This window comes from Aedes albopictus, chromosome 2, assembly GCF_035046485.1.
Source record: "Aedes albopictus strain Foshan chromosome 2, AalbF5, whole genome shotgun sequence".
Taxonomy (NCBI): Eukaryota; Metazoa; Arthropoda; class Insecta; order Diptera; family Culicidae; genus Aedes; species Aedes albopictus.
This window is the reverse complement of record NC_085137.1, coordinates 472,396,642-472,423,828: the sequence shown is the minus strand read 5'-3', so window position 1 is coordinate 472,423,828 and position 27,187 is coordinate 472,396,642. Positions and strand designations below refer to the sequence as shown.

The following is a 27,187-nucleotide window of genomic DNA, read 5'->3' as shown; positions in this document are numbered from 1 at the left end:
AGAACCATCGATTAGATCAGATTTCCGAAGGCACCTTTCCCAAGTGACACGAACCAGCATGTAAAATTCCACGAATTTCGAATAAAAAAACCGGTACTGATTATCATGGCTATTCCGATGGATACTAGTAAACGCTAGAGAATCCTCGCTTACAAAGAATCTCTTGATCTTGGAAATCTATGCAGAACTCGTTCCGAAATTTCTCTTAGCATTTCTCCCGAAAGTCAGTTCAAGATTTTTCATTGAACTCTTAATTTAAGGAAGGAATCTCCTTAAATTTCGTATTTTTTTCATAGACTTATGCTCGCGATTCTTGCAAAATTCATCCAAAGTTCCTCTAGGAATTTCACTAAGACTAAGAGTCTTTATGGTTTCCGAGATGTTTCTACTACGAGATGAACCATCCAAGGGCAGAAAATCTCGACAATAAAGATAAATAATAAAAATAATAGCTTCTCCCGAAGTTTTAGCGAGATTTCTTCACTAAGGACGGACTTTTCGGAGAATTTTGCAGGACTTTCCGGGGGAATTCTGAGAGGACTTTCCGGAATACATTTCCCGAGGGATCTACGAAAAGAATTACCATGGAAACTCCGAAGAAAATATTAAAGGAAGGAATTTTAGGAAGAAATTCTTTAAATCTATGAGGAGGGGTTGCTGGAAGAAATCTTCGGTTGAAATAGAAATTCGGAAGAAATTTCAGAAACTTTATAAAAAATCTCTAGAAGATAAATCCTATCGAACTCCAGCAAAGAAATCGTGGATAAACGCCAGCAGCATTTCCAGAAGGATCACAGGATGGAGCTCTAATCTGGACACCCATCGAGCTTGTTTGTTGGAATTGTTACTCGTTGTTTGCTTACTCACAGTAAACAAGAAGATGCATTCTCAGACGAATGCGATTGATGGGTCAACAGATTTGTGCTCGAAATGATGGGTGGAAAATTAGAACAGGTAATAAATACAGGGATCCCTCCAAGAACTTCTCCGTTCCAGGAATTCTTCCGGAGGAATTCCCGGAGGATATCCTGGAAAAATCGTGAAGGAACTCCCTAAGGAGCTCCTGGAGGACTTCTCCGAGGACCTCCCGGAGAAACTCCAGAGGCAACTCCCAAAGGAACTCCTTGATGAATTTCTGAAAGAATTTCCAGTGAAATTAGTGGAGGAATTTCCCGTGGATTGCTTGGAGGAATTTCCGGAGTGATTCCTGGGGGAATTCTAGGAGGAATTTCCGGAGTTCTAGGAGGAATTTATGAAGTAATTCTTGGGGGAATTCTAGGAGGAATTCCCCAAGAATTCTTCCAGGAATTTTCTCAGGAGGATCTTCCGGTAGTTTCCGGGAGGAACTCCTGGAGGAATCTCCGGAGGAACTCCTGGAGAAATTTCCGAAGGAACTCCCGGAAGGAATCTCGGAAGAATTCTCAGAGAAATTCTTTCTGGAGGAATTCTCGAAGGAATTCCTGAAGGAATTACTAGAGGAACTTCCGAAGGAACTCCTGGAGAAACGCTCGGAGGCAATCATGGAGGAACTTCCGGACGAGCTCCTGGAGAACTTCTCCGAGGAACTCCTGGAGGAACTTCTGGAGAAACTCCTGGGGCAACTCCCAGAGGAATCCTGGAGAAATTCGTGGAGGAATTTCCGGTGGATTGTTTGGAGGAATTTTCGTAGTAATTCCTGAAGAAATTTCCTGAGTAATTTCCGGAGGAATTGCTGGAGGAGTTTTCGGAGGAATTCCTGGTGGAATTTGCGGAAGAATTCCTGGAGGAATACCTGGAGGAATTTCTGGAGGAATTCCCGGAGGAATTGCTACAGGAATATCTGGAGGAATTCCCGGAGGATAACCTGGAAAAATTCGTGGAGGAACTTCCTGAGGAGCTCCTGGAGGACTGCCCCAAGGAACTCCCGGAGCAACTCCTTGATGAATTTCTGGAAGAATTTCCAGAGAAATTCGTGGAGGGATTTCCGGTGGATTGCTGATTTTCCAGTGAAATTCCTGGTGGAATTTCCGGAGTAATTCCTGGGGGAATTCTAGGAGGAATTTCCGGAGTAATTCCTGGGGGAATTCTAGGAGGAATTTCTGGAGTAATTCCTGGAGGAATTCTAGGAAGAATTTCCGGAGTAATTTCTGGAGTTATTTCCGGAGGAATTGCTCGAGGAGTTTCCGGAGAAATTCTTGATGGAATTTCCGGAGGAATTCCTGGAGGAATTTTCGGAGTAATTTCTGGTGGAATTCTTGGAGGAATTTCCGAAGTAATTTCTGGAGTAATTTCCAGAGGAATTGCTTGAGGAGTTTCCGGAGGAATCCCAGATGGAATTTCCGGAGAAAATCCTGGAGGAATTTACGGAGGATTTTCCGGAGGAAATGCTTGAGGAATTTCTGGAGGAATTCCAAAGTGATGCATATCAAAAACCATGAAGATAGAGCCATCGCATAGTTTTGGCATCATGGTCGAAAAGAAGGCTCCTCCAGGACACATTCCGGTGGCCACGGGTTGACCAGTGGTTAGCCAGGAAGGCCATTGGACGCTTTTACGATGACCAAGATGATGAATACGAAAGATCATGAAGATTAGGCAGTCAAAGTTCCTCTCGAGAGCGTTTCGCAAGATTTCATCTGGGCTTCTTCCGAAATTTCTCCAGTAATTTCTTATAAGGTTTTTCAAAAGTTATCCCAAGATGAACTCCGAGTGAAGCTCCTGTAAAACATTCTTGCAAGAACTTCGAAAGCACCCATAAGAGAATTTCTGATAAGAATATTCAAAATCCCTGGACAATTTCTTGAAGGGCTTTCATGAAATATCTCTGGAAGTAATCTCGGAAAAACATTCAAAGATCAATAATCACTTCAAGCATCACTGCAAGAAATCCTGGAAACAACTACGAACCTGGAAAAACTCCTGGACCGAAATTCCGGAGAGAGAAAATCAAGAGAACTTCATGAAAAATACCAGCAAAAGCTACTACAGAAAGCCTTAAAACGGAACTCCGGAAGAAAACCAGAAAAAATAGGGAAAAAGTCCAGGATAAATCCTAAAAAAATCTTAGAAATATCCCGGGCGAAACTCCAACCGAAATCTCAAGGGAAACATCAAGTCAAATCCCGCGAAAATCTTTCAGAGTTTTCGCGGGAGAAACTCCAGTATAAATCCAGAAAACTGATGGAAATTTCTGGAAGAAACTACACAACGACCTCCGGAGGTAAATTCCATGAGGGGAATCTGGGATCCCGGGAGAAAGTCCTGTAGAAAATTAGTGAGAAACATCTGAAGAAATCCTAGGAGGAGCTTTAGTAGAAATACCAGAAATAGCTCCTGCAGAAACTTTGGAAGAAATCCCGAGAAAAAAAAACTCTGGGGAAATCCCGAGAGGAACACCGGAAGGAATCCCAAAAAATCATTCAAGAGGGATTTCGTGACAAGACAGAGAACATCACCTGAGAAATATCCTGAGAGGAACTCCTGTAGAGATCCCGATTTTTTTTTGTAAACACAGTAAAACTCCGATAAATCCTTTGTAACAAATTCTGTAGGAACCCCGTGAAAAACTCTAAGATAAATCGGTCGTAATTCGGGTAAGCTGGGAGATTCTCAAGAATGAGTCCCGGGAGGATTTGTTCGATTCTTGGAAAAAGACCGGGAAGAATCCGGAAGAATCTCCGAGAGGAATTCAAGGAGGAATACTAAGAAAATGCCATGAAAACACGGAAGGAATCTGGTGAGAAATCCTGGAGGGCATTCCAAAAGGTTTTTCTATGAAAGTTCCGGAAAGAAATACCGGAATTTTTGGAGAAATTCTTGTAAAATAATTTCAGGACAACCTTTCTTACCGGAATAACTAAAGGACGCAGAACGCTGAAAATGGTACACCACCCATCAGAGTACTTACCAGCGACCAAGGTCTGTCTAGCTTTCGGGAAGTGCCTAATCCACATTGCATACTAGCCCCTTTATCCCGCCCTTTTGTTCTCTAGCCAGACCTGAGACAAACCAATACCCATAGCCCACACACACACCTACGAAAATCTTGTCGAATTCGGTGTCCGCCATCGAGAGATCTTCCGCCGTGATGTTCAACTCTTCAAAGTGCTTCAGCTTGGAAACCTTACTCACTCCACTGGCAACGCAAAAGCTCAAACTGGCCGGGTGGTCCTTCTCCGTGTACAGCAGTTTGTCCAGTTCATCGAACTCCCGGGGCATCGAGCGGGACCGACGGCGTCGGTTGGTCACAGTTGTGGCCGGGTCCAACAGAAGCCGCTGCTGGGGTTTGACGATGGCCCGAGGTCTGTTGGTGGCGCGGTTGGGAGATCCACATCCGGAGAAGGTTTTGTTGATGCCGAAGTATTGGGCGATTCGTTCATCTACCGGGCGTTGAGGGGGCGGTGCCGGCGGGTTGCCCCGGGACATTGATCGAGATCGGTGACGGGTTTTGCTGTTTGCTGTTATGGAGTTGGAGTCCGGCTGGGAGTTGTTGGGTAACACGGTGGCCACGGGATTTTGGGACTGGGATTGAAGGCCAAAGTATTGGGCGAACCGGGTGTCGATCACTTTTGAACTGTTGGCTTTGAAGGAGGAACTTCGGGTGAAGAGTGAAGAATTATTCGTACTGTACTGTTTGGAATCGCCTTCGTAGGGAAGACTACCACAGGTCAGGTTTGCCGAGTCTGTTGGAAATGGGGAGTTGGATAACTTCTTGATTACGGAGACGTCCAAAGTCATGGCTCGCATCCGGTTCCACTGTTTAGCCATGTTGGAAACCTTTCCTTTGACGACCACTTCTTCCACTTCGGCCGATGAGTTAAGCAGGATGCTTTTGTTTTGAGATCTACTTCCGTTCGCGAAGTTTTTCCTCAAGGCCGTAATTCCCCGGGAGTTGACTTCCCCTCCACTATCGTAGTTATTCTCCTTCCCAGATTCAACATTGGAGTCGCATTCTTCTTCATCCACTATGGGTGTCGACGAGTCGCCCATGAACTTCCGTCGGATTCGTTCGACCTTGGAGCAATTGAGCAACCCGTCCCCTTTCTTCCCGTCCTTCTCCCCACCATTTAACACTATCGGAGGAGTTACGGTCACACTCATGGCTTCTTCCGCTGCCGGTGGAGTGCTGGTGGCCGAGTTGGAAATGTTATTGTTGTTGTCGTTCAGAAACTTTGGCATAATCAGCTTCCCAATCGTACGGAACTTGAACTTTTTCTTTGGTAGTAGCGCTCCCACGCCGCCGGCTCCGGTGGGCGTGGTTATCGTTGCGGTTGCCACGCCTCCTCCTCCTCCTCCACCACCACCAGCAGAAAGTGGGTCTCCGCCACCGGAGAAGAGCTTGATTTTCTTCGATACCTGCAGTGTCGAGGGATCTGTGCGATTTTGGTGCAATTTTTGTTGAGAGAAAGTTGTGCGAATTTGGTGTGTGATAAAGTAGAAAGTGTAAGTTGTTAAGTGTAGTGAGAAAGGAAACGTGCGGTAATTACAAAATGATATAATTTTAATGGTTGAATTAGGTAGTATAGTTTCTACAGTACATTACTAATTAATAAAAACTGAAGAAGTATATTTTTTCTGCACAAAAGTTTTACCATTCTGCTGTTGAATATTTTACCTAGTTTGGTGTTCTAATGGTTCTAAACAAGTTCTCACTGCTCTGAAAATTCATGATCTTCTCTCGATCTCTGACAACTAATTGCTAATCGAATTGTAATATTAAATTGGTTTACTTGGATGAGACTATAACAATATGCCACTTTCAATGGACAACCATTAGCATTAAAAACGAGCCTTGAATAAAACGCAAGATAAAACGTGTTGTTCACGATCAAAAACTTGTAAGTGTTCCAAGTTTTTGTTTTGCTACGTACTCACTCAAAACTATTGCCATTTCCAATTCTGATTAAAAACTGTTTTTCAATGCTGATAGTTGTTACTTGAAAGATTACAGCAGATTTTGTTCTGGAACAGCCGGAAAAATAAGTGTGAATCATGTCTGTTATGTATGTATGATTTTTTATGTCAATAGTTGAGTGATACACAAAATGTTCGCGATTTGAAAATTAGTAAAAATTCGTTGAAAGAAATTAATATAACTCGTAAATTAATATCTGTTAAAAGCAACAAATATCAAATTTCGCAAAAAATGAGACATTTCACGCACACATTCCGGCTAACGGAAACGCTAACGTAGGAACGAACTGAATGAATTAGAAATCATCACAAAAGCAAAGTTGTTATCAATTAAAATTACGTTATTGAACGATTGTTGGTCAAGCTTGTTCTTTTCCACTTACCAAACTCGGTGCCGGAATCATCGGAAATGTTGTTGTTGTTGCTGTTGAGGTTACTGCTGGACGTGATGAGATTGCTAGTGTTTGCGTTGCTGCTGCTGTGGATGTTTCTTTCGATGTCCGTTGGAGAGATGGTTTGCGTTGCGAACTGCGTGGGAGCCGCTCCGGTTGGCATCACTGAATGAAAGTTGAAAAGGTTTAAACATATAACAATTGATTTTGTGAACTCTACAGTTAGATCAGTTATTTTTAAAACATCGTCTAAACGAAATTGAACACCTTATTAACAACGCTTTTTTTTCTGAAGAAAGAATAAAAGAATCTCTCCATGCTTCACCCTACAAGAAAAGAGAGCTTTCCAAGACTCTCTTTACACACCAAAATTTGTGAAATGCTTCCAGCACGCCAAAAATCAGCAAAAGAAATTGTTGAATTTCAGCAACATTTTTGCTGAATATCAGCACAACTTTGCTGATCAACTGTCAAAATTGCTGGATGGTTCAGCAAGTTGAAAAATAATTGCTGATACTCAGTAATTTGTATTGCTGAATGCAATCAGCACGCCAACAATCAGCAAAGTTTGCTGATTACCAGCAAAAATATTTTGCAGTGTAGATTTTTAAGCTTCTTCATTGAAGAAAACTTTGGAAACGATATCCTGGATGTATACTTTCCAATTTTCTCGGAAAGAAGCTATTCAAGCTCTGAAGAAAGCTTCTTAAGCTTTTTACAGGAAGAAGCCTTTCTATGCTTCTTCCTTGAAGATACTTTTTTAAGCTTCTTCCTAGAAGAAAGCTTTTGAAGCTTCATCCTGCAAAAAAGCTTTCCAAGCTTCTTGCTGGAAAAAAGCTTTTTAAGCTTCTATTCGGATGAAAGCTTTTTAGGCTTCTTCTTGGAAGAAAACTTTTCAAGCTTCTTCCAGAAGGAAAGCTTATCAAGCTTCTTCCTGGCAAAAAGCTTTTCAAGCTTTTTCCTGGAAGAAATTTTTACAAGCATCCACCTGGAACAAAGATTTCCAAGCTTCGTCCTGGAAGAAAGTTTTCCAAACTTCCTCATAAAAGAAAGCTTCCGAAGCTTCTTCCTGGTACAAAACTTTCCAAGCTTCTTCCTGGAAGAAAGTTTTCCAAGCTTCATCCTAGAAGAAAGCATTGCAAGCTTCTTCCTGGAAGATAGCTTTGCAAGCTTCTTCCTGGAAGAAAGCTTTGCAAGCTTCTTCCTGGAAGAAAGCTTTGCAAGCTTCTTCTTGGAAGAAAGCTTTGCAAGCTTCTTCCTGGAAGAAAGCTTGCCAAGCTTCTTCCTGGCAGAAAGCTTTCCAAGCTTCTTCCTGGAAGAAAGCTTAGCAAGCTTCTGCCTGGAAGAAAGCTTTCCAAGCTTCTTCCTGGAAGGCAATGTTTTCAGTTTCTTCGTGGAAAAAAGCTTTCCAAGTTTTTTCTTAGAAGAGAGTCTTCAAGCTTCTTCCAGGAAGAAAGCTTTTTAAGCTTTAGGATCTCTTAAGGGATTCTACAATGCAGAGCCTCATGAGTTTCATCGAATCAGTCTTGTCTCCACTACAGAAATTTCTATAGAAAGTTCTAAGGAGTATCTCGCAGATCTTCTGGTGAAGTTTGACCGGATGATCCAAACCCAGTAAGGCAATATTGCTACTTTATAAAAAAAAATGAGGAAATAGGTATTATTTCTTCCAGATGTTCCTTCAGAAGTTTTCTAAGATTTATAAAAAAGTTTCCAAAATTTTCTCTAAGAATTTAATCTCTTTCTGGATGAATTCCATGATCGAATTTTAGCAAAAATTTTTGTGGGAGCAATTCCTGAAAAAAAAGTTGTGGGAATTTCTGAAGGAATCCCTGGAGGATTTTTTATAGGATTTTCTGTAGGGGTTGCTGAAAAAAATGCATGGATGAATTTGTGAGGATATCCTTGCTGGAACACCTGAAAAATCCATAGAATACTGGAGGAGTCTCTGAAGATATTTTTGAAGGAATGCCTGAAATAAGTTTAGAATAAAACTCTGGTGAAAATTTTGAATGAATTTCTGAAACAATTTCTGAATCAATTTTTGTAAATCACTGAAGGAATTCTCGAAAGAATCTAAAAAAATAACTAAAACATTTTAAGTAAAATTATCGAGAAAAAAACAAAGGAGGATTTTTAGAATAAATTTCTGGAAAATTCAATCAATGTTACTCCGTTATTGAGTTATCCAGAGGTGACTTCAGAAATTATTCTGGGATTTTCACAATAAGTATATCACAAATCCCTAAAATTATCTCTAATAATTTATTCTCTTCTTCCATAAAGGGTGTCTGCACGAATTATACCAAGATTTTTGTTTTAGTAATTTCTTCGGGAGTTTACCTAGGAGTTGCTGTTGAAACTTTTTCAAGATTTGCTTGATTACTTCCTTTAGAAATTCCTCCACAATTCCCTGTAAGAATGCTTCCCTGCAGGAACTTATTTAGGAATTGCTCCAAATTTTTTTAAGGAATTTTTGGCAGCTACTCTATAATTTTTACCAGGAATGTCTCCAAAATTTCTAGCTGTAATTACTCCAGAGTTTTTTTTTTTTATTTATTTATGATTTTCTTCAGAAATTCATACAGAAGAAATAAATAATTAAGTAGCAAATGATGAAATTCAAAAACAAACAAACACATCCTGAAATATTTTCCTGAATTCTCTGAAGCAAATTTTATGGGATTTTCCAAAGGAGCTCCTAGAGAAATTCTTAAAGAAATAAAATAAATCCTAAAGGAAATTCTGAAAAAAAAAACTCCTGACGAAAAGCATTACAGAAATTTATGAAGAAACTTCTAGAACCTTGTGAGATTTCCAAAGAATCTCAGAGATACTCTTGAAACAATTCCTGAAGAAAACTCCAATAGAAAACTCCAGCGGAAACTTCTGAAGGCATAATTACTGGAGGAATTTGTAAAGATAACTGTTGGAGAGCTTTTGGAAAAACTCCTTCAAAATTTTTCTGTAGGATCTCTCAGAGCAATTCGTGGAAGAACTGCCGGAGGAACCTGTTAAAGGAGTGTAATACAACTGCTAGAGCAATTGCTGAAGAAACTCCTTGAGGAACCCCTGAATAAACTCCAAAAATAATTCCTGAAAGAAATCTACTTCCAGCCTCCAATATGAATGTTTTTATTTAGAAAATGCCCTAGAATTTCCTTCACAAACTACCCCAGGAGGGCAGAAATTCTTTGAGAAATCCTTTCACGAATTCTTTAAAAAAAAAATGGTTCCAGCATTCATTCCATTTTTTTCAGGGATTGCTTTAGAAATTTCTTCAAGGATTATTCCACAAATTTAACAGAACAATCATGTAGAAATTTAGCATGGATTACTTCAGACATCCTGTATGAGTTTCTTTCAAAAATTTCCTCAGGGATCCTTTCGGAAATTCGTTCGAGGAATCCTGCCGAAAATAATATGTTTCTTCAGAAATTTCTCCAAGTATTTCTCGAAAAGTTTCTCAGGTTCCTTCAGAAATTCTTCCGGAGGGTTTTCAGATTTTTTTCTTCCTTCAACCCCTTAGAAATATCTCCAAGGATTTCTCCAGAAAAGCCAACCGAAGTTTCTAAACGCAGTCTTTCAAAAAATTTTCCAAGGATTCATTTGGAAAATTTCTTCACTGATTGCTTCAGAAATTTTGAGAAAATCTTCCAAGATTTCCATTTGCAAGGATTTCTCGAAAGATTCTTTTAGAAAACGGAAAATTCAGAAACGTTTTGCAGGGACTGTTTAGAAAAATCCTCAGGGATTTTTTTCAGAAATTCCTCCAGGAAGAATTGCAGAAAGTCCCCAGTGAATTCTTTGAAAATAAGTTAAAGATTCGTCTAGAAATTTCTTCAAGTACTCCGTTAGAAAATGTTCCAGAGATTTCTTTTAAAAAAATCCAAAAATTCATTCAGAAAACCTTCCATTCCATCAAAAATCCTTCCAGGAATTCTTTTAAAAAAATCTCTCAGAGATTCATTTGGAAATTTTCCCCAAAGCTTCATCCAGAAATTTCTGTAGAGATTTCCTTAGCAATTTCTCGAGGTCTTCTGTTTGAAAATCTTCCAAGGGTTGCCTTAAAACCCCTCCTAGATTTTTTCGAAACTTCCTTGAATTTTTTTTATAAATTCCTTTAGAGTTTCCTCCAGAGGTGTGTTCCAGGATTGCTTTAGGGATTCTTCCATTTACTTAATAATTCTTCTGTGGATTCGTTCAGAAATATTTTCGGGGCTTTCTTCGAAAAATCTTACACGTTTTTTTTTTTTCAGAAATTCCTCAAGCTATGTCTTCACAATTTTAAAATTAAGAATCAATTAAAAAAATCCTTCAAAATGTCTTTCATAAATTACTTTAGTCTGAGAGGTGAACCAGCGTTTGGCTAAAAGCCCAGAAATTTCTCCAAGGATTCCTTTAGGAACTTTTTAATGAATTCCTTTCAAAACTATTTTGGATTTTTTGGAAAATTTGGGCACTCTAATGAAAAGGTTTCTATGGATTTCTTCGGAAATTATACCGGGAGAAATTGTTTTAAATATTCCTTTTCTTCAGAAATTCTTCTATGGATTCTTCGAGAAATTACTTTGAATGTTACTTTAAGAAGTTTTTATAAACTTTTTCATGATTTTTTTTCAGATTTTTTCAGGGATTCTTTCAGAAATCTTTCTTAAGGACAGACTTGTTAGAATCCCAAAATGGCCGCCAAAATGGCCGACTTTAGCACCTACTCACGATTTTGAGGGCACAAATCTCTTCGTAAACAAAACCAGCGCACCTGTGCTTCTCATTTTAAGCTTATTACGAGTGAGCAAGAACAGAATAATAAAATGCATTGTTGTTTGAAGCTTGTTTCTTGAGATTTGTGCGTCTGAAGTTTTGATGCACTGTTGAAACGGGATCTCAAGACGTTTGTCCTTAAGATTGCTCCAGAAATTTCTCCAAGGATTTCCTCAGAAATTCCTTTCGGGATTTCTTGATGAGGTGTATCTTTACAAAATTCTCTAGTTTTTTTTTAAATTTTTTTATCAGGGTTTCCTTTAGAACTTTTCCAGAGATTCTTCTCAGGTTTGCAGAAACTCCAGCGATTTATTCTGGTTTTTTGCAGGAATTTATACGAATACACGAACTGCTTCAGGGATTCTTTCAGAAATTTTGCCGCGGTTTCCATTGGAAATTCCTGAAGCATCGTCTTCAGGAATTCTTTCAGAGATTTCTGTAACAATTTGTACATGAATCTCTTCAGAGGATTAAACAGGAATTCATTGAGGTCTCTGCAGAAACTCCCCCGGGTATTTTCACAAAAAAAAAATCCTCCAAGATTTCCTCTAAGGAGCTAGCAATTTATCCATGGATTGCTTCAGGAAGTTTTCTAAAATTATTTTCTAGGATTTTTTTCATAAACTTCTTCAAAAAATTCCCCACGAGATTTTTTATTTGTTTCTCCAGATATTCGTTCAAAAATTTATTCTGAAATCTGTACGCGGATTCCTCCAGAATAGACATCTCTACAGAAATTCTTCTAAAAATATCTCAAGATTTGTTTTAATCCGTTTGTGGTTTTCCAATGAGTTTAAAGAAATTCTTCAGAAAATCCTCCTTCGATTTCTTCAGAGATTATTTTAGAAACTCCATAAGCGGTTTCGAAGAAATTTCTTCGGATATTCTTCCAGGAATTTCTTCTAAAGATCCCCTATCAATTCTTCACACATTTTCCTTGGATCCCTTTAGATTTTGCTTCAGAAATGCTTTCAAGAATCCCTCCAGAAATTTATACAAGAATTGGACTTCAGGTTTCGTCAGTAATTATTCCATGAATGGATTCACAAATTTCTTTAGGAATTTATTTGATTTTTTTTTTTCAGAAATACATTTAGAAATTCTTCAATGCATCTTTTCTAAAATTTATTTAGGCATTATTTTCATTATCCTTCAAGGACAGAGTTTTCCTCGAGTATATTTTCAAAAATGCATAAAATCATCCAGAAATTCAAACAAGAATTCTTTCAGAAATATCTCCAGATAATCCATCAAACAATCCCTGGAGTAATATTAAAAAAAAAAAATAATAATAATATTTCTCCAGTGATTTTTTTGAACATTTTTGGTTCCTTTTTTTTAAGATACTGTTCCCCTTTTTGTATGGGAACTTTCTAATATGCTTCCAGGAAAACTTCTACTGTAGCTGTAGCAGGAAGCAGGCATTAAATTTTCGTGAGTGAAGCCTTCAGATTTTCAAAGACTTTTTTCAGAAAATATTTTAAAGACAACATTTTTGGATACTCTATAGGTTTTTAGATGAGTTTCAAAAAAAAAATCTTCCTAGATTCTTGTAACAATTTATCAGTAGACTTCTTGAAAAAAGTTTTTTGGGATTGGTTGCTTTAAACTTTGTTTGAAGCTTGCTTGCAGACATTTTTAGAAAGCCATAAAAATACCGAAAAAAATGTCATGTAAAATGGCTTAAATTGCTTTTTATAAACTCACCAAACAGCATTAATACAATACAGAGGCCGAAAAATTTTCAAAAATGTGTCAAAAGATTTTATGATAAAACTTTTTTACCGTAGTGATAGTATATCTAGTACTGTTTTATAAAAAAGTGATACATCACACTTACATATACACTGAAACAAAAACGAGGGTAAAAACCCTTTAAATGTCATTTTTTGCCTAGACATTCGTTTAGCCGAATTGTACAATTTTTAGAATTCCATAATAAAAAACTAACAAATTTCGAAAAATATCCAACAAAATAATTTTGTATGGTGACCTGCATTATAGATCGGCTTGTAAATCATGAATTTGATCGTTTTCGGAAGTGTTGCCATATTAATTTTACATGCATCTCAGAAAAATGTGTCAAAATATTGTAAATGTTTTCAAATCAAGATTTGATGTTGTTATATTTATCGGAAGTGTTTCAAAAGAATCTTATGAAAGTTTCATTACGAGTGCAGGTTGAAAATTTACGAAAAACAATGTTTTTAACAGAAAAAATATCGCAAACCATAAAAAAAATCACGTATTTAAGTATTGTTTTGGTGAAATATGATGGTTCCACTTGCATAAATCACAGCGTTTACTACTATTACGTCTTCTAATAGCCCCCAATTCTAGACTGTATTCTGGATGAAATAACATACATTGAACGGCTCACATTTCGAAAAATGGCACCGAAAGTATTCAAATTTCTAGCATGAAATACTTGTTTCATACTTTAGACGTTCTTTTCGAATAAATTATTTTAAAAATGAATGTGGTTCAAAACTAAGACTCATTTATAATATACTTCTTCAGTTTGAATGAAATAAGCCAATTGTTTGACCATATCTTGCATTTTTGTATGAGCATCTGCTTTTAAATAAACAAAGGTTCTGACACTCCATGCAATTCTTTCACTTAGCAGTCTTCCAACTCATTTGGTAATGCCAGTATCAAACAGGTTTACTCCACAAGCATTAGGACACGTCTTTATTTCAACGCAGAACTCTTCCCAAGTAACACACTTGTCACCGAAGAGTCACGGCGGCGCAGGTTTTTGTTGCGCAGAAGTTACTGCGACTTATTTCTAACAAATAAATACTTACTTGCTAAAAGTAAGTCACAGTGACTTCTGCGCAACAAAAACCTGCGCCGCCGTGACTCTTCGATAACAAGTGTGTTACTTGGGTTTATTTTAGCTTTTAACAATCCCATTTTATGGTTAAACCAACTAAAAATCAATATACTTAATTTTTTCATGACATTTTATGCAAGAATTTGAACATTTTTAACAATAATTCTGTGCCATATTTTCAAACTGCTAATCTAGCTTACTTTTGAGTTTCTCTTAAATAAATTTGTTTATCATCGCTTCTCCTTATCGGGACAATTTTTTATAACATTTCTCTGAATTTCACAAATAAATAAACTTTTAAGGTCAACTATCTTGCTAACACGTCATAAACTAAATGCCTTGGGGTATATCCTCGAAATATATGTACTCACGAAATCGCAAAAAAATCTATTGAACACCAATTTTTCATTTACCTCGGCTAAACGAATGTCTAGGTAAAAATGACGTTTGAAGGGTTTTTACCCTCGTTTTTGTTTCAGTGTATAAGTGTGATGTATCACATTTTTACAAAACAGTACTAGATATACTATCACTACGTTAAAAAAGTTTTTTCATAAAATCTTTTGTATGAGTTCCCTGACACTTTTTAGAAAATTTTTTGGTCTCGGCTAAACGAATGTCTATCACTGTATATTTTCAAGTTAATAAAAATATCCTACCAATTCTCATACCGACTCATCGGGACATTCCCGTGAGTGTTTCCCATCTCTATTTATTTACCATCTTGAAAAGTGTGTCATAGTTGACACCACATGATTGATCACCTACCAGACTACCAGTCTTTGATTGCGCGCGCGAAAACTTCCTGCTGCTGGGACAATTTACGGACGTGGTAAGGTTTACAGCTCTGGTCAAACCAAGGAAAACTTCCTCTATGTGAGGCGTTCAGCAGAGAGCATCACTCAAACGACACACTTTTCAATGTCCACGCCACGCAAGTGTCGAAGAAGCAGACAAAGCGGCCAAGCAAAACACAAACGCACACAGCTCTTACCGGACTCTTTACACTTCACTGTAGCCGTAGCCTCATATGTAATCATAGAGGAGAACCTAGGCAGGAAAAAGAGTTTTCTTTCGGAGGAAGATAGCCGGGTTTAAAAATAAATCGCGCTTTTGTGTTCGTTTTGCATCGAGCGCAATCGCAAAGAATAACAACAACGACCATGCGTCCCCTCCTTTGCTTCAAGTAGGATGGGTTTTCGGAGGGGAACATTTTATCTTAAAACGGCTATTATGGAAGCAGTTAATGTGATGGAAATGGTTAACACTATGGTAAAAATTTCAACAAATTAAAAACAAGTAACCTACCGTAGATGCTTCGACTACAGCTATTCAAAAGCCAATACTTTAAAACGGTTAATGGAGGTAATTTCTTATAATCGTCATGAAACCATAAAACAAGTTTTTAGAGTTTGTGACGGTAATCAGAACCTTCTTATAACTAATTGCACTTTAAATTGTTACATGGGATAATTTTCTTAAATTGGTTGATGTTGTGATGAGTCTACTATGGTTTTGGTGCGCTCAGATTACTCATAGAATTTATGTATCAATTCAATTCTGAAATTCAGGAAAAATTTCCCTCAGTGTACAATGCCATTATTATCGCACTTACCTCGTCTGCCTCGCGGAAGCGCCGCCGGATTCTCGTTCTCCTTCATCCGGCTTTCCATCTGCTGGAACATGGTGGCCCGCGCTCGAACGCTATTGGACCGCCGCAAACCGGACGACGACTGATCATCATCCGGCTGATTACCACCACCACTCACCGTCGCCGCGTACATTCGTTCGACTTCCCGATCACTCAAATCACTAGAACTAGAACAACTGGACGAACCGGCGGAACGTCTTCGATTCTGGGCAACGGCCGCCGCAGCCGCACTGGATGGACTCAGCAAAAGGCGCTTCTGTCCTTCAGTCTCTTCGATTATCTGCAAATGCTCTTCCCCTTCGCCGTCACCGACGTCGTCCTCCTCCTCGTCGAGTTCGTTCAGATCGTCGTCGATGGTTTTCTTCGATGGGGACTTGTCACTGTCGCTGGTCTTCACCGAGGACACATAGTCCGCCCCGGAGGTTTCCTCCGTCCCGCGCCCAAACTGAATACCACTGTCGGAGCTGAGCGAAGCAAGGTTAAACTCGCCGCTGAACGAGTTGGACTCGGTGTGAGCGAAGGTCGGCGACAACAGTTCAAGGCTCTTATCGTCCGAGTGGAGTTTCTCCTTGCAAATGAGAGATTCCAAAGATCCACGCCGGCAAAGGGACTCCACTGTACCGCAAACCACGGCTTCTTCTTCGGTTTGCACCAAGCTGGTGGGTTCTTCACTCGAGATGGATTCTTCCGGATTGTCGACCGATCGATGATCAACTTGTTGCTGTTGCACACTGCGGAAGGTTGTTTGATATTTTTTGTTTGTTCAAGACAAGAAAACCATAAATTAAAACCCTCTTCTAAGCCAGAAGACAGCTGTTGAACTGGCTATTCGCGCCGCCGTTCACGGATACTATTTTTAGCCTGCGCGTATTATATCAGAAGAACGAAAGCGAGAGTCTCATCCCCTCGGAAAAATATCTGCCATTGATGTGTATACTTCACTTTTATATCTCATTCAAACAATCATTTCACCTTTCTTCAAACTTAACAATAGAGGACACCTTCAGGACGTATCCTTGATCCCACAAAACACCATAAACCTTCAAATTTCACCTTCACAGAATAATATCTTCAATAATCAAATCATACTCCGCCAAATAGAACACCCGTGATAAGAACGTATCCTCTCGAAAAAAAACTACAACAGGTATACCCTTCTATACCTGAACACACGACACGTGAAGCGACTTCGCGCATTCAAACGAGCAGAAATCCCGACGGAAACTGTGTGTGCGCGCGCCACTGACACTGACTTTTCCTCCTGTGCTGTGACTTTGCGGAAAATTCGGCGAGAAGCCGCACGCTCCGCCGCCGAAGCTCGGTCCAAGCTGAGAATTGTGAGTGACGACACGCGCTTGCGCATCGAAGCCAAGCCACACGTTCTTCAACCCAGCCAGCGTCAGAAAAAAATATCGACGACGTTGACAAACGTCGATCGATCGATGATCATCAATAGGATAGCGATGATGCTGAATTTGCAATACGTGGGTTGCAGATACTCATTGGAATAGAGAAAATAGGCTCAGTATACAGTCAGTTATGACTATAGTACCTCAAATTCGCTATAGTCGATTTTTAACCTTCAATGATGCAAATCATCAAGAAAAATTTCGTGAACAACAGATCACGTTCACAAAAGATGATTGCAATCATTTAAACAAATTAAGATAGAAATAAATCATTTTCTTTAATTTTTCGGCTTCCTTGCACCCTATTTCGCCATAGTGATTTATAGGTAAAGAAGTTTGATATGGTTGCATTCCAGAGACGTTGAAGGGGTTTCCAGGATTCATTGGAGTTTTGAACAGTTTCAGAGACGTTAGCCAAATAACTAAAAGTTCTGCTTCCCATGACAAAACTCACATTCATGTTCCGCGAAGATCAGATAAAGTTCCGAATGGAACTTTCTGGTTGCTTAAGAGGTTAACGTCACCAGTTAGCCTAGTGGTTAAGGATATGGATCGCCAATCCGGAGACGGCGGATTCGATTCCCGTTTCGGTCGGGAAAATTTTCTCGACTCCCTGGGCATAGTGTATCATTGTATTTGCCTCACAATATACAAATTCATGCAATGACAGGCAAATAAAGCCCTTCAATTAATAACTGTGGAAGTGCTCAAAGAACACTAAGTTGGAGCAAGGCAGGCCAAGTCCCAGTGGGGACGTAGAGCCATAAAGAAGAAGAAGAAAAAGAAGAAGAAGGCTTTGATGTGACCACAGGGGAGTATCAGAGAAGATTCAGAAGGTTTTAAAAGGGGTTTCAGGAAATTCCAGCCAGGGGTTTGCATGAGATTTCTGGAGTGGTTCAAGAGATTTGTGAGTTTTAAGTGTTTTCAAGGTGACTTTAACGAGGGTTCTAGTGGGAAGGGAAGCTTTCCACACAAGTTTAAGGCTTACAAGTAGTATCAAGGGCTTCCTTTACTAAAGAGGTTTCAGGAGGTTTCATGGTGTACTAGTGGGGTTTCAAGGAACTTCAGCTAGCAAAACTGGATGCATTTCTTAACTTTTTGGTTTTTGACTTTTTATGAAATAACGGGGCAACATTTCAAAATCGGTTTTCATTCACAATTAAAGGAAGGATCAAGGTATCTTCAGATTTTTCTTCCAGATGGAAAATGCTCCTCTGTTTTCCAAAATTACTTTTTTTTTTGATTTTTTAAAAGTGATATCTGTAAAACTTATAACATTTCATAAGGAAAAACAAAATCAGAAGATACCTTCTTGATACTTCTTCTAACTAACCGTTTTTGTAAATATTGGTCCGTCATTTAATAAAATAAAAATCAAAAACCAAAAGAAAGACTAAATGCATGCAGTTTCGTCTTGAACGATTAAATATGACCTTCATGAAAGCCATCCCCACAAATACGCCCTACTACAAAATATCTCTGTATCCCTCTGAATTCCAAGATAACAGTACAGAAATGTTTCTAAAACACCCTGCAACCTTCTGAAATCCTCATGTATTTCCCTGAAAAGCCCTGGAACTCAACTGAAATCCTCTGATAACCTTTGGAACTCCCCTGAAATCTCTTTAAACCCACCAAAGAACAACCTGAAGCCCCTCTGAAACCTCATGGAACACCCCTGAAACCCCTCGATACGCCTCTTGAACTCCGTCTCCGTTGCGTCTAAACAACTTGGAATTTCGGCTATCGGAGTTGAACAATTAATGAGCTGAAGTCTTGAAATCCCGGTTCAACAGTGCACCAGAACTTCAAATGCACAAACCATAAGAAGCTAGCTTCAAACAACAATGTGTTTTTTTTTATTTTGCTCTTACTCACTTGTAATAAGCTTAAAATAAAAAGTTCAGGAATGCTGGCTTGGGTTTTCGTGCGCTTAAAATTGTGAGAAGGTGCAAAATTCAACCATGTTGGCGGCCATTTTAAGCTTATACTAAATCTGTCCTCAAATGTATTATTTTCTCTGATATTCAATGAGCACTAAATCTGCGAACTGAGAGGTTGAAGATGTTCAGTGGACATTGTTCAACTATTTTACATAATTTCATTGAAAAATGAAAACGATAGCTGCAGCCTTGACTTTTCAACTACCGTCTTACCCCGCTGGTTTGACACATGTCGAATTAAAGTGTTCAATTGTCACAGCGATGTACACTGTAAAAGCAAAACAGTTTGATATTGCGCTTATACTCGCACCCGCAGCAGCTCCTCTTGCAGCCGCTAATTTCGGAAGTTCTGAGTTGGTGATATTCAACATCAAAACCGCCTGGAGACCAACCGGAATGCACTGAGGATGGCAACAATCGCAGAAAGAACGAGCTTTACATTCGCGCCACCGCAATATTTGTTGAAATTATGTTTCATAACAAATCCGGAAATCAAAACAAAAACAAAAATAGAGTTGCCATATTTGAATAGGCTTGGTGGTGTAGGGTGACCAGTTTGTCGAATTAAAAGTTTACCCCGATTATTCGACAACAGTTGGTGTCGTATTAGCGGGGTAATACGGTAATGGCAAATTGTCCTTGGTTAGAAGGCCTGAGTTTTTATTAATAAAAAAAAAAAAACAAAAATATCACCAGAGAACTAACGATTTCCTCGGTGCAATTATTACTAAGTTTTCGTCTTGGATGATTTCTCCCCAAAATTAATTGTCAAAACTCAAACATGAAATTAATTTTTAGATTTTTTTAGAAGATCAGCTAACTCGTTACTGTTCACTAGGACCGGGGAAGTTTTTCGGCTTCGCAGTCATCAAACGCAATCAAACGACTAAATATTGTTCTTCATCCGACGTCTCGGTGTTCATTACACCGTTTGATTGCGTTTGATGACTGCGAAGCCGAAAAACTTCCCCGGTTATAAAGAATTTTCAGTCGATAGCGCTCTACGGTTCACTAGGACTTCATCCAGGGATTGCATTAGACGTTCCAATAATAGGGGTACTTTTAGTAATTTCTTCACTAATTACCGAAGGGTATCTTTCATGGATTTCATAAGAAAAAATCATCAAGCTTTTTTCTAGAGGTTGCCCAAGACGTTTTACAGCAATGGTTCAGTAGGTTTTAACAGTATTTGTCTAAGGAGATATAGGAGATATCCCCTAGTATTTCTTATCCCTTTGGAGAATGGGAGAGGTAATATTGAAACTTCGATGAAAAAACGGGGTATGACAAGCATGATTGAGCATAATTCCAAAAACATAATAAATGTGAGTTGATTATCAGTTTTTTCCAGATTTGTTCGAATTTTTTTTTTCAGACGATTCACGAAGAATAGCTGAAAAAATCATCCAAGGGTTTCATCAGGTTTTTGTTAGAGGTTTTATTTATATTTCTCCTTAAAATTCTCCTTAAGATTCTTCTCATTTATGGCGCAACATTTCCACTGGAACTTCACTTGTCTCTCCTCAACTATGTGTTCTTTAAGTATTCCGTTGTCTGTCATTTCAACAATATCTTAACCACAATTGGGGACAACGAAGGTGATGATTTTGTTTGCGGTTTTCTGTGAGAAAGTGAAGGAGGGAAGATTTTATGTTTTTTTTTTCACTCATACTCCCATAAGAAACCCCGTAGGAAGAAAGAGTGTTTCCCGGCTCATCAACCTTCGTAGTACCCAAAGGCAATCGAATTTACCTTCTCCGGATTGTCAACCCAAAGTCACAGAGAAACAGACGTTACACTAAAAATAAATTTCATTTAAAAATATCGTAACGAAAATGCAATCGCCCAATGCTAAAGGTGTCATTAGACATGACAAATATTTGGCCAAACAAGCCCAACAAATGACCAACACAACGTAAATCATGGCAACCTCGGATGAATGTCGGCCTACCATGGCAAATATTTGTCATTATGACAAATAGTCTAATGGCCCCTTAAGCTTATTGTGTTTGGTCTTGCCACCAATAGGTGGCGGTAGTGAGAAAACTAAATCGTTTAATGGCTCTAAGAGACTACCAACCTAGCCGAAATGTTTAAAAGTACAGGTCGTACGGCAGAAAACTCACGCATTCGATGAATTCGTTCAATACATTATCTACTTGCCAAATTTTACCTTCCATAAAAATTTTCACACTTGGTCCCAACCTTGCTAATCTAATCTAATCTAATCTAATACAGACGCAGCCAGTACGAGAAAGCATCCTGGAAAGTAATTGTCACACTTGGTCCCAACCTTGCGAATACTATTATATCTATCGTTTCATAAGGCAATCCATGACGACTTTTCGCGATGGGGATGACAGCCAAAAATGTAAACACAGTGTAAATACAACTTAACAAACTTTCGTCAAGGTCGTCGGTGCTTAACAAATTCCTTTGTGTTCAACTGTCACTCCGATTTCATTCAAAAGATCACAAGATCTAACCCTTAGTTAGATGTCAACGCGGAAAAAATCTTGAACTTTATATTTATTCATTGTTAAAATTCCAAAAGTATGTTGAAAAGTACAGCGGCGCTTACATCGACTATGCGAATATGGGCAGTACGGTCGATAAATCAGAATAAGAGAGAAAACGTCAAACAGAAGCAAAAACGAGTTACCCAGAAATTTTCCAAAATTGATTTCTCTTATACGAATAAAAGTACGAACACATTTTGCATTTGAAGAATATCACAATAATTAGAAATGATATTTCAGATTACTATAAAAAATGATGCATGAATTTCTTCAAAAAATCTTACAGTATTTTTGTTTTCTCTTCTGAAATTTTTGTTCAACTGAATTAGTTTTCAATTGGTTCTACCAAAACATTTTCCCGAAGATCTGTAAGAAAATTTTCAGTAATCATTGATGAACCATGAATATGGATAAATATCAGGAGGAATTCCTAAATAAATCTTGATTTGAGCTTTTGTTGGAATCTCTGAAAGAATTCCTGCTGGAATTACAGAATGAAAATAAGCAGGCACCACTGAAGGAATTCCTGCAGCAAGAGTTTCCAATGGAATTCATGGAGTAATTCTTGCAGAATTTTTGACGGAATCCCTGTTGAACTTTCTTGAGGAATCCATGGAAGGCTTGCCAAAGTATCCTTTGGAGAAATTTTGTCTAAAACCAATGGCAGATTTTCCAACAGAATATTCAGTTATAATTTAGATAAATTTCTGAAGGAATTCCAAATTTATGGTTTTCTGGAGGAATTTACGAGAAAATTCATGAAAGGTTCCCTAGGGGAATTTTAGCAGAAATTCATGAAGCGATCTCTATTGAACATGAAACAATTTCGGAAAGAATTAATGAAAGATTTTGTAAGCGCTATGAAGAAAACTTTAGTAAATTTACAAAAAAAATATAAACGATTTTCTAAAAAAACATCTGTAATAATTTCTGAAGCAACTTTCAGAGGTATTTCTGAAGAAATCCCTGGAGGGATTGCTAAAGGAATCGCTGCACGAATTTTTATAGGAATCTATGGAAGAACTTCTGAGGAAATTTACAGTTTCAAAGTAAACCTTAAAGATATTTTTTGCAGGAATCTCTATAAGAATTTCTGAAGGAAACTCTGGAAAATTTAAAAACCCAGAAAAAAATGTGGAATAGAAGTATTAAGAAATAGCACTATGAAGATTTTTTGAAGGAATTTCTGAAGGTATCTTGAAGAAAATTTACGAATCTATCACTGAAATTTTTTTAGAATATCTGCTGTAATTGCTTGAGGAAAATTTGGAAGATTATCTAATAACATCCTTAGAGAAATATCAGGAATAATTCTTTGACAAATATCTGAATAAATTCCTAGATATCCTATATCTTATATCTCTGTACGTTTGTATGATGGTTCGATTAATTAATTTAGAACAAATTATGTAGATACTTTCTATGGCAGTATACCAGCGAACGCAAGAATATTTATGACCTATCTAGATGCGTGGTAAACTCTGGCAAAGCATTCCTCAAACAATGAGTAAGTGTGGCAATTTCCTTCTGGCAATGACTTTACACGCGGGTAAATGTAAGCATGTTCGCATATGGCCTCTTTTTAGCTCCTATTCTGCATCATATGCGATTTCGTGTTGACTATGTCATCCAAAGATAAAATATATTGAAGAAAATTTAAAAAAATCTCAGGTAAGAGCTAAGTTCTGATAGACGTTTGGAAACAAATGGGATCAAAAAAGCCTGCACAACCATTTTAAAAGGGTTTTACAAGGTTTGTCAGTTAGTTTATAATAATTTAAAATGTCAGCAATGAATTATCCCGAAATTATAGCATAAACTTCTTCAATAGATCTGTTATTACCAGAAATTTCCCCAATATTCAGACAAATGGAAATCTGATACAACTAATGCCAAGAAGTAAAACACAGTATTATGCGGATATTTGAATTCCTTCAGGAAACCACAGTGAATATGATCTTGAATGTAAATATAAATAATCTGAAATCATATGAGAATCCCAACCCGTCTAAGGATGTATGTAATAATTCCTTACCTAATTTTGATCAGCCTTGGAATAATTTTGAGAAATAAAAAAACGAAAACAACACAAAAAATCGGAAACAACAAACGAATCAAACAAAATAAATGCCAAACAGAATTTTTTTCTAATCAAACAAAAACGCAAAACTGAATGCGTGACTATGAACGTCGTGATTATGAGTGAATTGAGTGATTTCAGCATACAATGGATATTACGATGAAAATTTATACAAGTTTATACCGTTTTTATTCGCATTACATTATACTGGGTGAAGTGTGTAACACTTAACCCTTAACCTAAAACGCCTTTACGTTGAATGGAATCGTGTTCCGACGACTACACATTTCCTGTGAGCTCCATTAGTAACTCCATCCATTGAAATTTAATGAATATTAGATTATTTGAACTCTATTCACTAGAGTGGGTCAACGTTGTATGGAGAAAAATTAAATTTGATCGCATCAACCCGGAACAAAGCTTTTACCCAATATCGCAAAGTGATCCGACGCTTGAGGAAAAAGCTATTCGCTTGGTAACTTAGGTCAAAATTGAGATTTTATTATTGATGATATTTCTTTACATGTTAAACACCACTGAGCAATCTGTACGTTATAACTTTTTCACAAGTGTCGGATCACTTTGCGGTCTTCGGAAAAGTTTTTCGGCATATCCTCGGCTATACTTTAACATCATTAGTTAGATCGTTTTAGACAAAAAAATCATATCTTTTAATTCCGCCCTAATTGCTTATCCTTTGACAGATACGCGTATTTCGACTACCACTTGTAATCTTCCTCAGTGTCAGTTATCCACTTACTGAGTGGATAACTGACACTGAGGAAGATTACAAGTGGTTGTCGAAATACGCGTATCTGTCAAAGGATAAGCAATTGGGGCGGAATTAAAAGGTACGAAACTGATTACAGTCATTCGAAGAGGGTATTCTGCTTGAGGGTTCGAAAAGTCGGTGCAAGAAAAAAATTCAATTTATGAGAAAAATGCAAAAAAAACACGTTTTCCCATACAAATTGCAATCGCAATGCGGAATACGGGGAAGCAACCAATCGCTCCCAAATTTTGCACAGTTGTTTTAGACGCTAAAAGGAATCGAAACAGCTTTGTTCCAAGAAATCGACTTTGTTGACCCAGTCTACTATTCACTGCTCTCCTCTTTTTGGGACGACGTCCCAATTGGGACAAAGCCTGCTTCTCAGCAGTGTTCTATTAGCACTTCCACAGCTATTAACTGAAAGCTTCCTCTGCCAATGACCAATTTGCATGTGAATATCGTGTGACAGGCACTAAGGTTCTCAATTCCCAAAGATGTCAAGGAAATTTCCATAATGAAAAGTATCTGGACAGGCCGAGAATCAAATGCGTCACCCTATGGCACAAAGAGCAAGATACCTACGTTGAATTGGCACCATCTTTCATCATGGTGGTGTACTTCAGGAAGTCCACGCTGTTCTAGTTCTAGTGACCAACAACCGTCGCGTCTGGCACGAGCAGTCTACAAAATTTCTGAGCACGCACTACGCTTATTAATAGGCGCCAAAAACAACGATTTGAAAAATAAATCCTGACTACACGATCCTTCGCGAACGTACGGGCACGCACCGCGCAAAAATTCTACGCCACCGGCAGCGAAGATCGAATACAAACTGCCGGCGGGTTGCAACAGTTGCAGCTGCAACACCTCCCAAACATGTTCGGTTTTCAAAATTCCCATAACCACCCACATCAAAAGCGTAAAATTTTCCGGGCACTCGGCGACGCATCACGAATCACCGCACCCGCGCTGCAGTGCCAAAACCGATCTTCGAAGCGAGGCGTTTTGTTTTGATTTCGATCACGATCATCATCACCCACCACACAGCTAAACCAACCGGTGAAAATCGTGATCGTGCGCATGCGTTGCTTCCAAAACCTAGCTAGAACCATCACAGTTTAGTTACTGTAGTGAGAGCAGTTTGTTTTTCCAGAGTCTGACCCTACTACCATTTTCGGCCTTTGAAAATTTTACAAGCCGAAAGTAGCCGTAGACAACACGGAGCAGGATTCTTTTGAAAGTAATGGCGCTTCATCGAAATCGGGGCTGCCTCGCTGTTCAAATAGGGAAATGAAGGCAATACCACAGATCGACAGATGTGTTACTCACATTCTCTGTACTTTCCATCGTTCTCTTTCTCGGCATGCATGCTGAATTGTTGCTTTATGATAGTAATGTTGGCTTAACTAAAATTTTGCTGTACTCATTATTATACAAATGCTTATTCAATTGAAAAAGTAGCCAATGATCAACCTTTCGTATCGGTATTAACAATGATAACTTAAACCACTTTTCAAGCATTTAATAACATTATTATTCGACTTGCAATAATTCCTTTACAAAATTGTTCAACAAGACCTTTTTCTGCTTCTTGGTAAGTTTATGTAAAAATTAGCACATGTATCTGTATAATGTGTTTTTCACAAGTCAAATAAGCGCTTTCTTACATCGACTCAGATTACGGGATGAAAAGCAAGTGTTTTTTTTTTGCAGAACAGCATTAATTTGTTGTATAACTGTTAACCATATTGTTCTGTGCTAATCCAGCACTGCTAAATAGGTGTCGAAGTTTTAATAAATTATTAAACCACAGGAAGTTTATGTTTTGATTTGAGCGCTCCAATTCATCATCTCTTAGATGGCGCAGATAGGAAGGCATGCGGCTGGCAATCGATGGGTCTCGAGTTCGAATCTTAATTTAGATAAATTTATTGATGTGCAGTTATTATTTCACAATAGTTGTTCACTGCGTAAGTGCCAATTATAAACTCATGTGGAAATTGAAAAAAAATTAAAGAATTAAATAAAAAATAAAATAATTTTTGCTATAGCTGAATAACAGCTTTACTATATTTGTAAAACGATTGACCAACAAATAGTTCAGTTGGTACACAACACTATGCTTTATAGTTTCTCCAAATTTGTGTGAATTCGAATGTTGTACAGCATCATGCTGAATTAATTAGTCGTAAAAGTGCTTGTAAAATGAGTGATTGTTAGTTGGGAAATAATTAAGTAAAAGTTGATCATTGGCCACTAGCGGCGCTCGCATCGTTTTTCCTCCACCAGTTCGACATTTGCTCACTATTGCCACCTAGCGATTGTAATTGTCATTGTCATAATGGATCATTGCTATAACACGAACCACCACTATTGTATGAACAGGTAGCGCCACCGTTACAATTTAAAAGTTCATGTACGGTGGCGCCTTTGTTTTTATGGGGCGAATACCATAAAAGCTAGCTCCATTGATCAATTCGTGATAATGAATTGTAATCATATGTTTTTATCAAAGTGCTACGTCTGCTCGTCTCAGGCATTACACAGCAATCAGTATAACGAACCACAACCACTGCCGTAGAGTTTTATAAGTTGGTATGTACAGACATGTTACAAGAAATGGGTGGATAAATTTAGCAACCGAGTGATCCCAAAATAGATTCCGTCGGATTATTGGGGTTTACGTCTCAGTCAGTCGGCAAATGCAGCAAGCAAATCTGTCAGGAAGACAGGCAGGGTCATGAGAAGGGAGACACGCGTCGTTCGCGATACGCAGTTCGGAATGGAAGTGGTGATGAGTGCCATCACAAAACAATAATCGACATTTACAACTATAACAGTGCGGCACTAGAAGGTGCTGAAGTGATGGAAAATAGAAACATTTTAAAACACTGGAGTTTTTGCTATGAATCTTTACAATTACCAA

The 27,187-nt window shown here is 38.2% G+C and overlaps 1 protein-coding gene across 24 annotated transcripts in view; it reads right to left on the bottom strand.

Annotated features, from left to right (window-relative positions):
• LOC109414826 (supervillin) overlaps positions 1–27,187 on the bottom strand; it is a 1,049,091-nt gene that overhangs the window by 317,529 nt on the left and 704,375 nt on the right. For 21 of the 24 annotated variants that reach the window (XM_062854057.1, XM_062854059.1, XM_062854058.1 and 18 more), the window contains 3 exons: positions 15,503–16,269; positions 6,276–6,449; positions 4,014–5,351 (listed from right to left, as the gene is read on the bottom strand). In XM_062854057.1, coding sequence (XP_062710041.1) covers positions 4,014–5,351; positions 6,276–6,449; positions 15,503–16,269 — 2,279 coding nt within the window. Of the gene's footprint in view, positions 1–4,013; positions 5,352–6,275; positions 6,450–15,502; positions 16,270–24,843; positions 25,122–27,187 lie in introns of those variants that run through there. The other 3 variants (XM_029870810.2, XM_062854056.1, XM_029870811.2) reach the window with 3 other exon arrangements.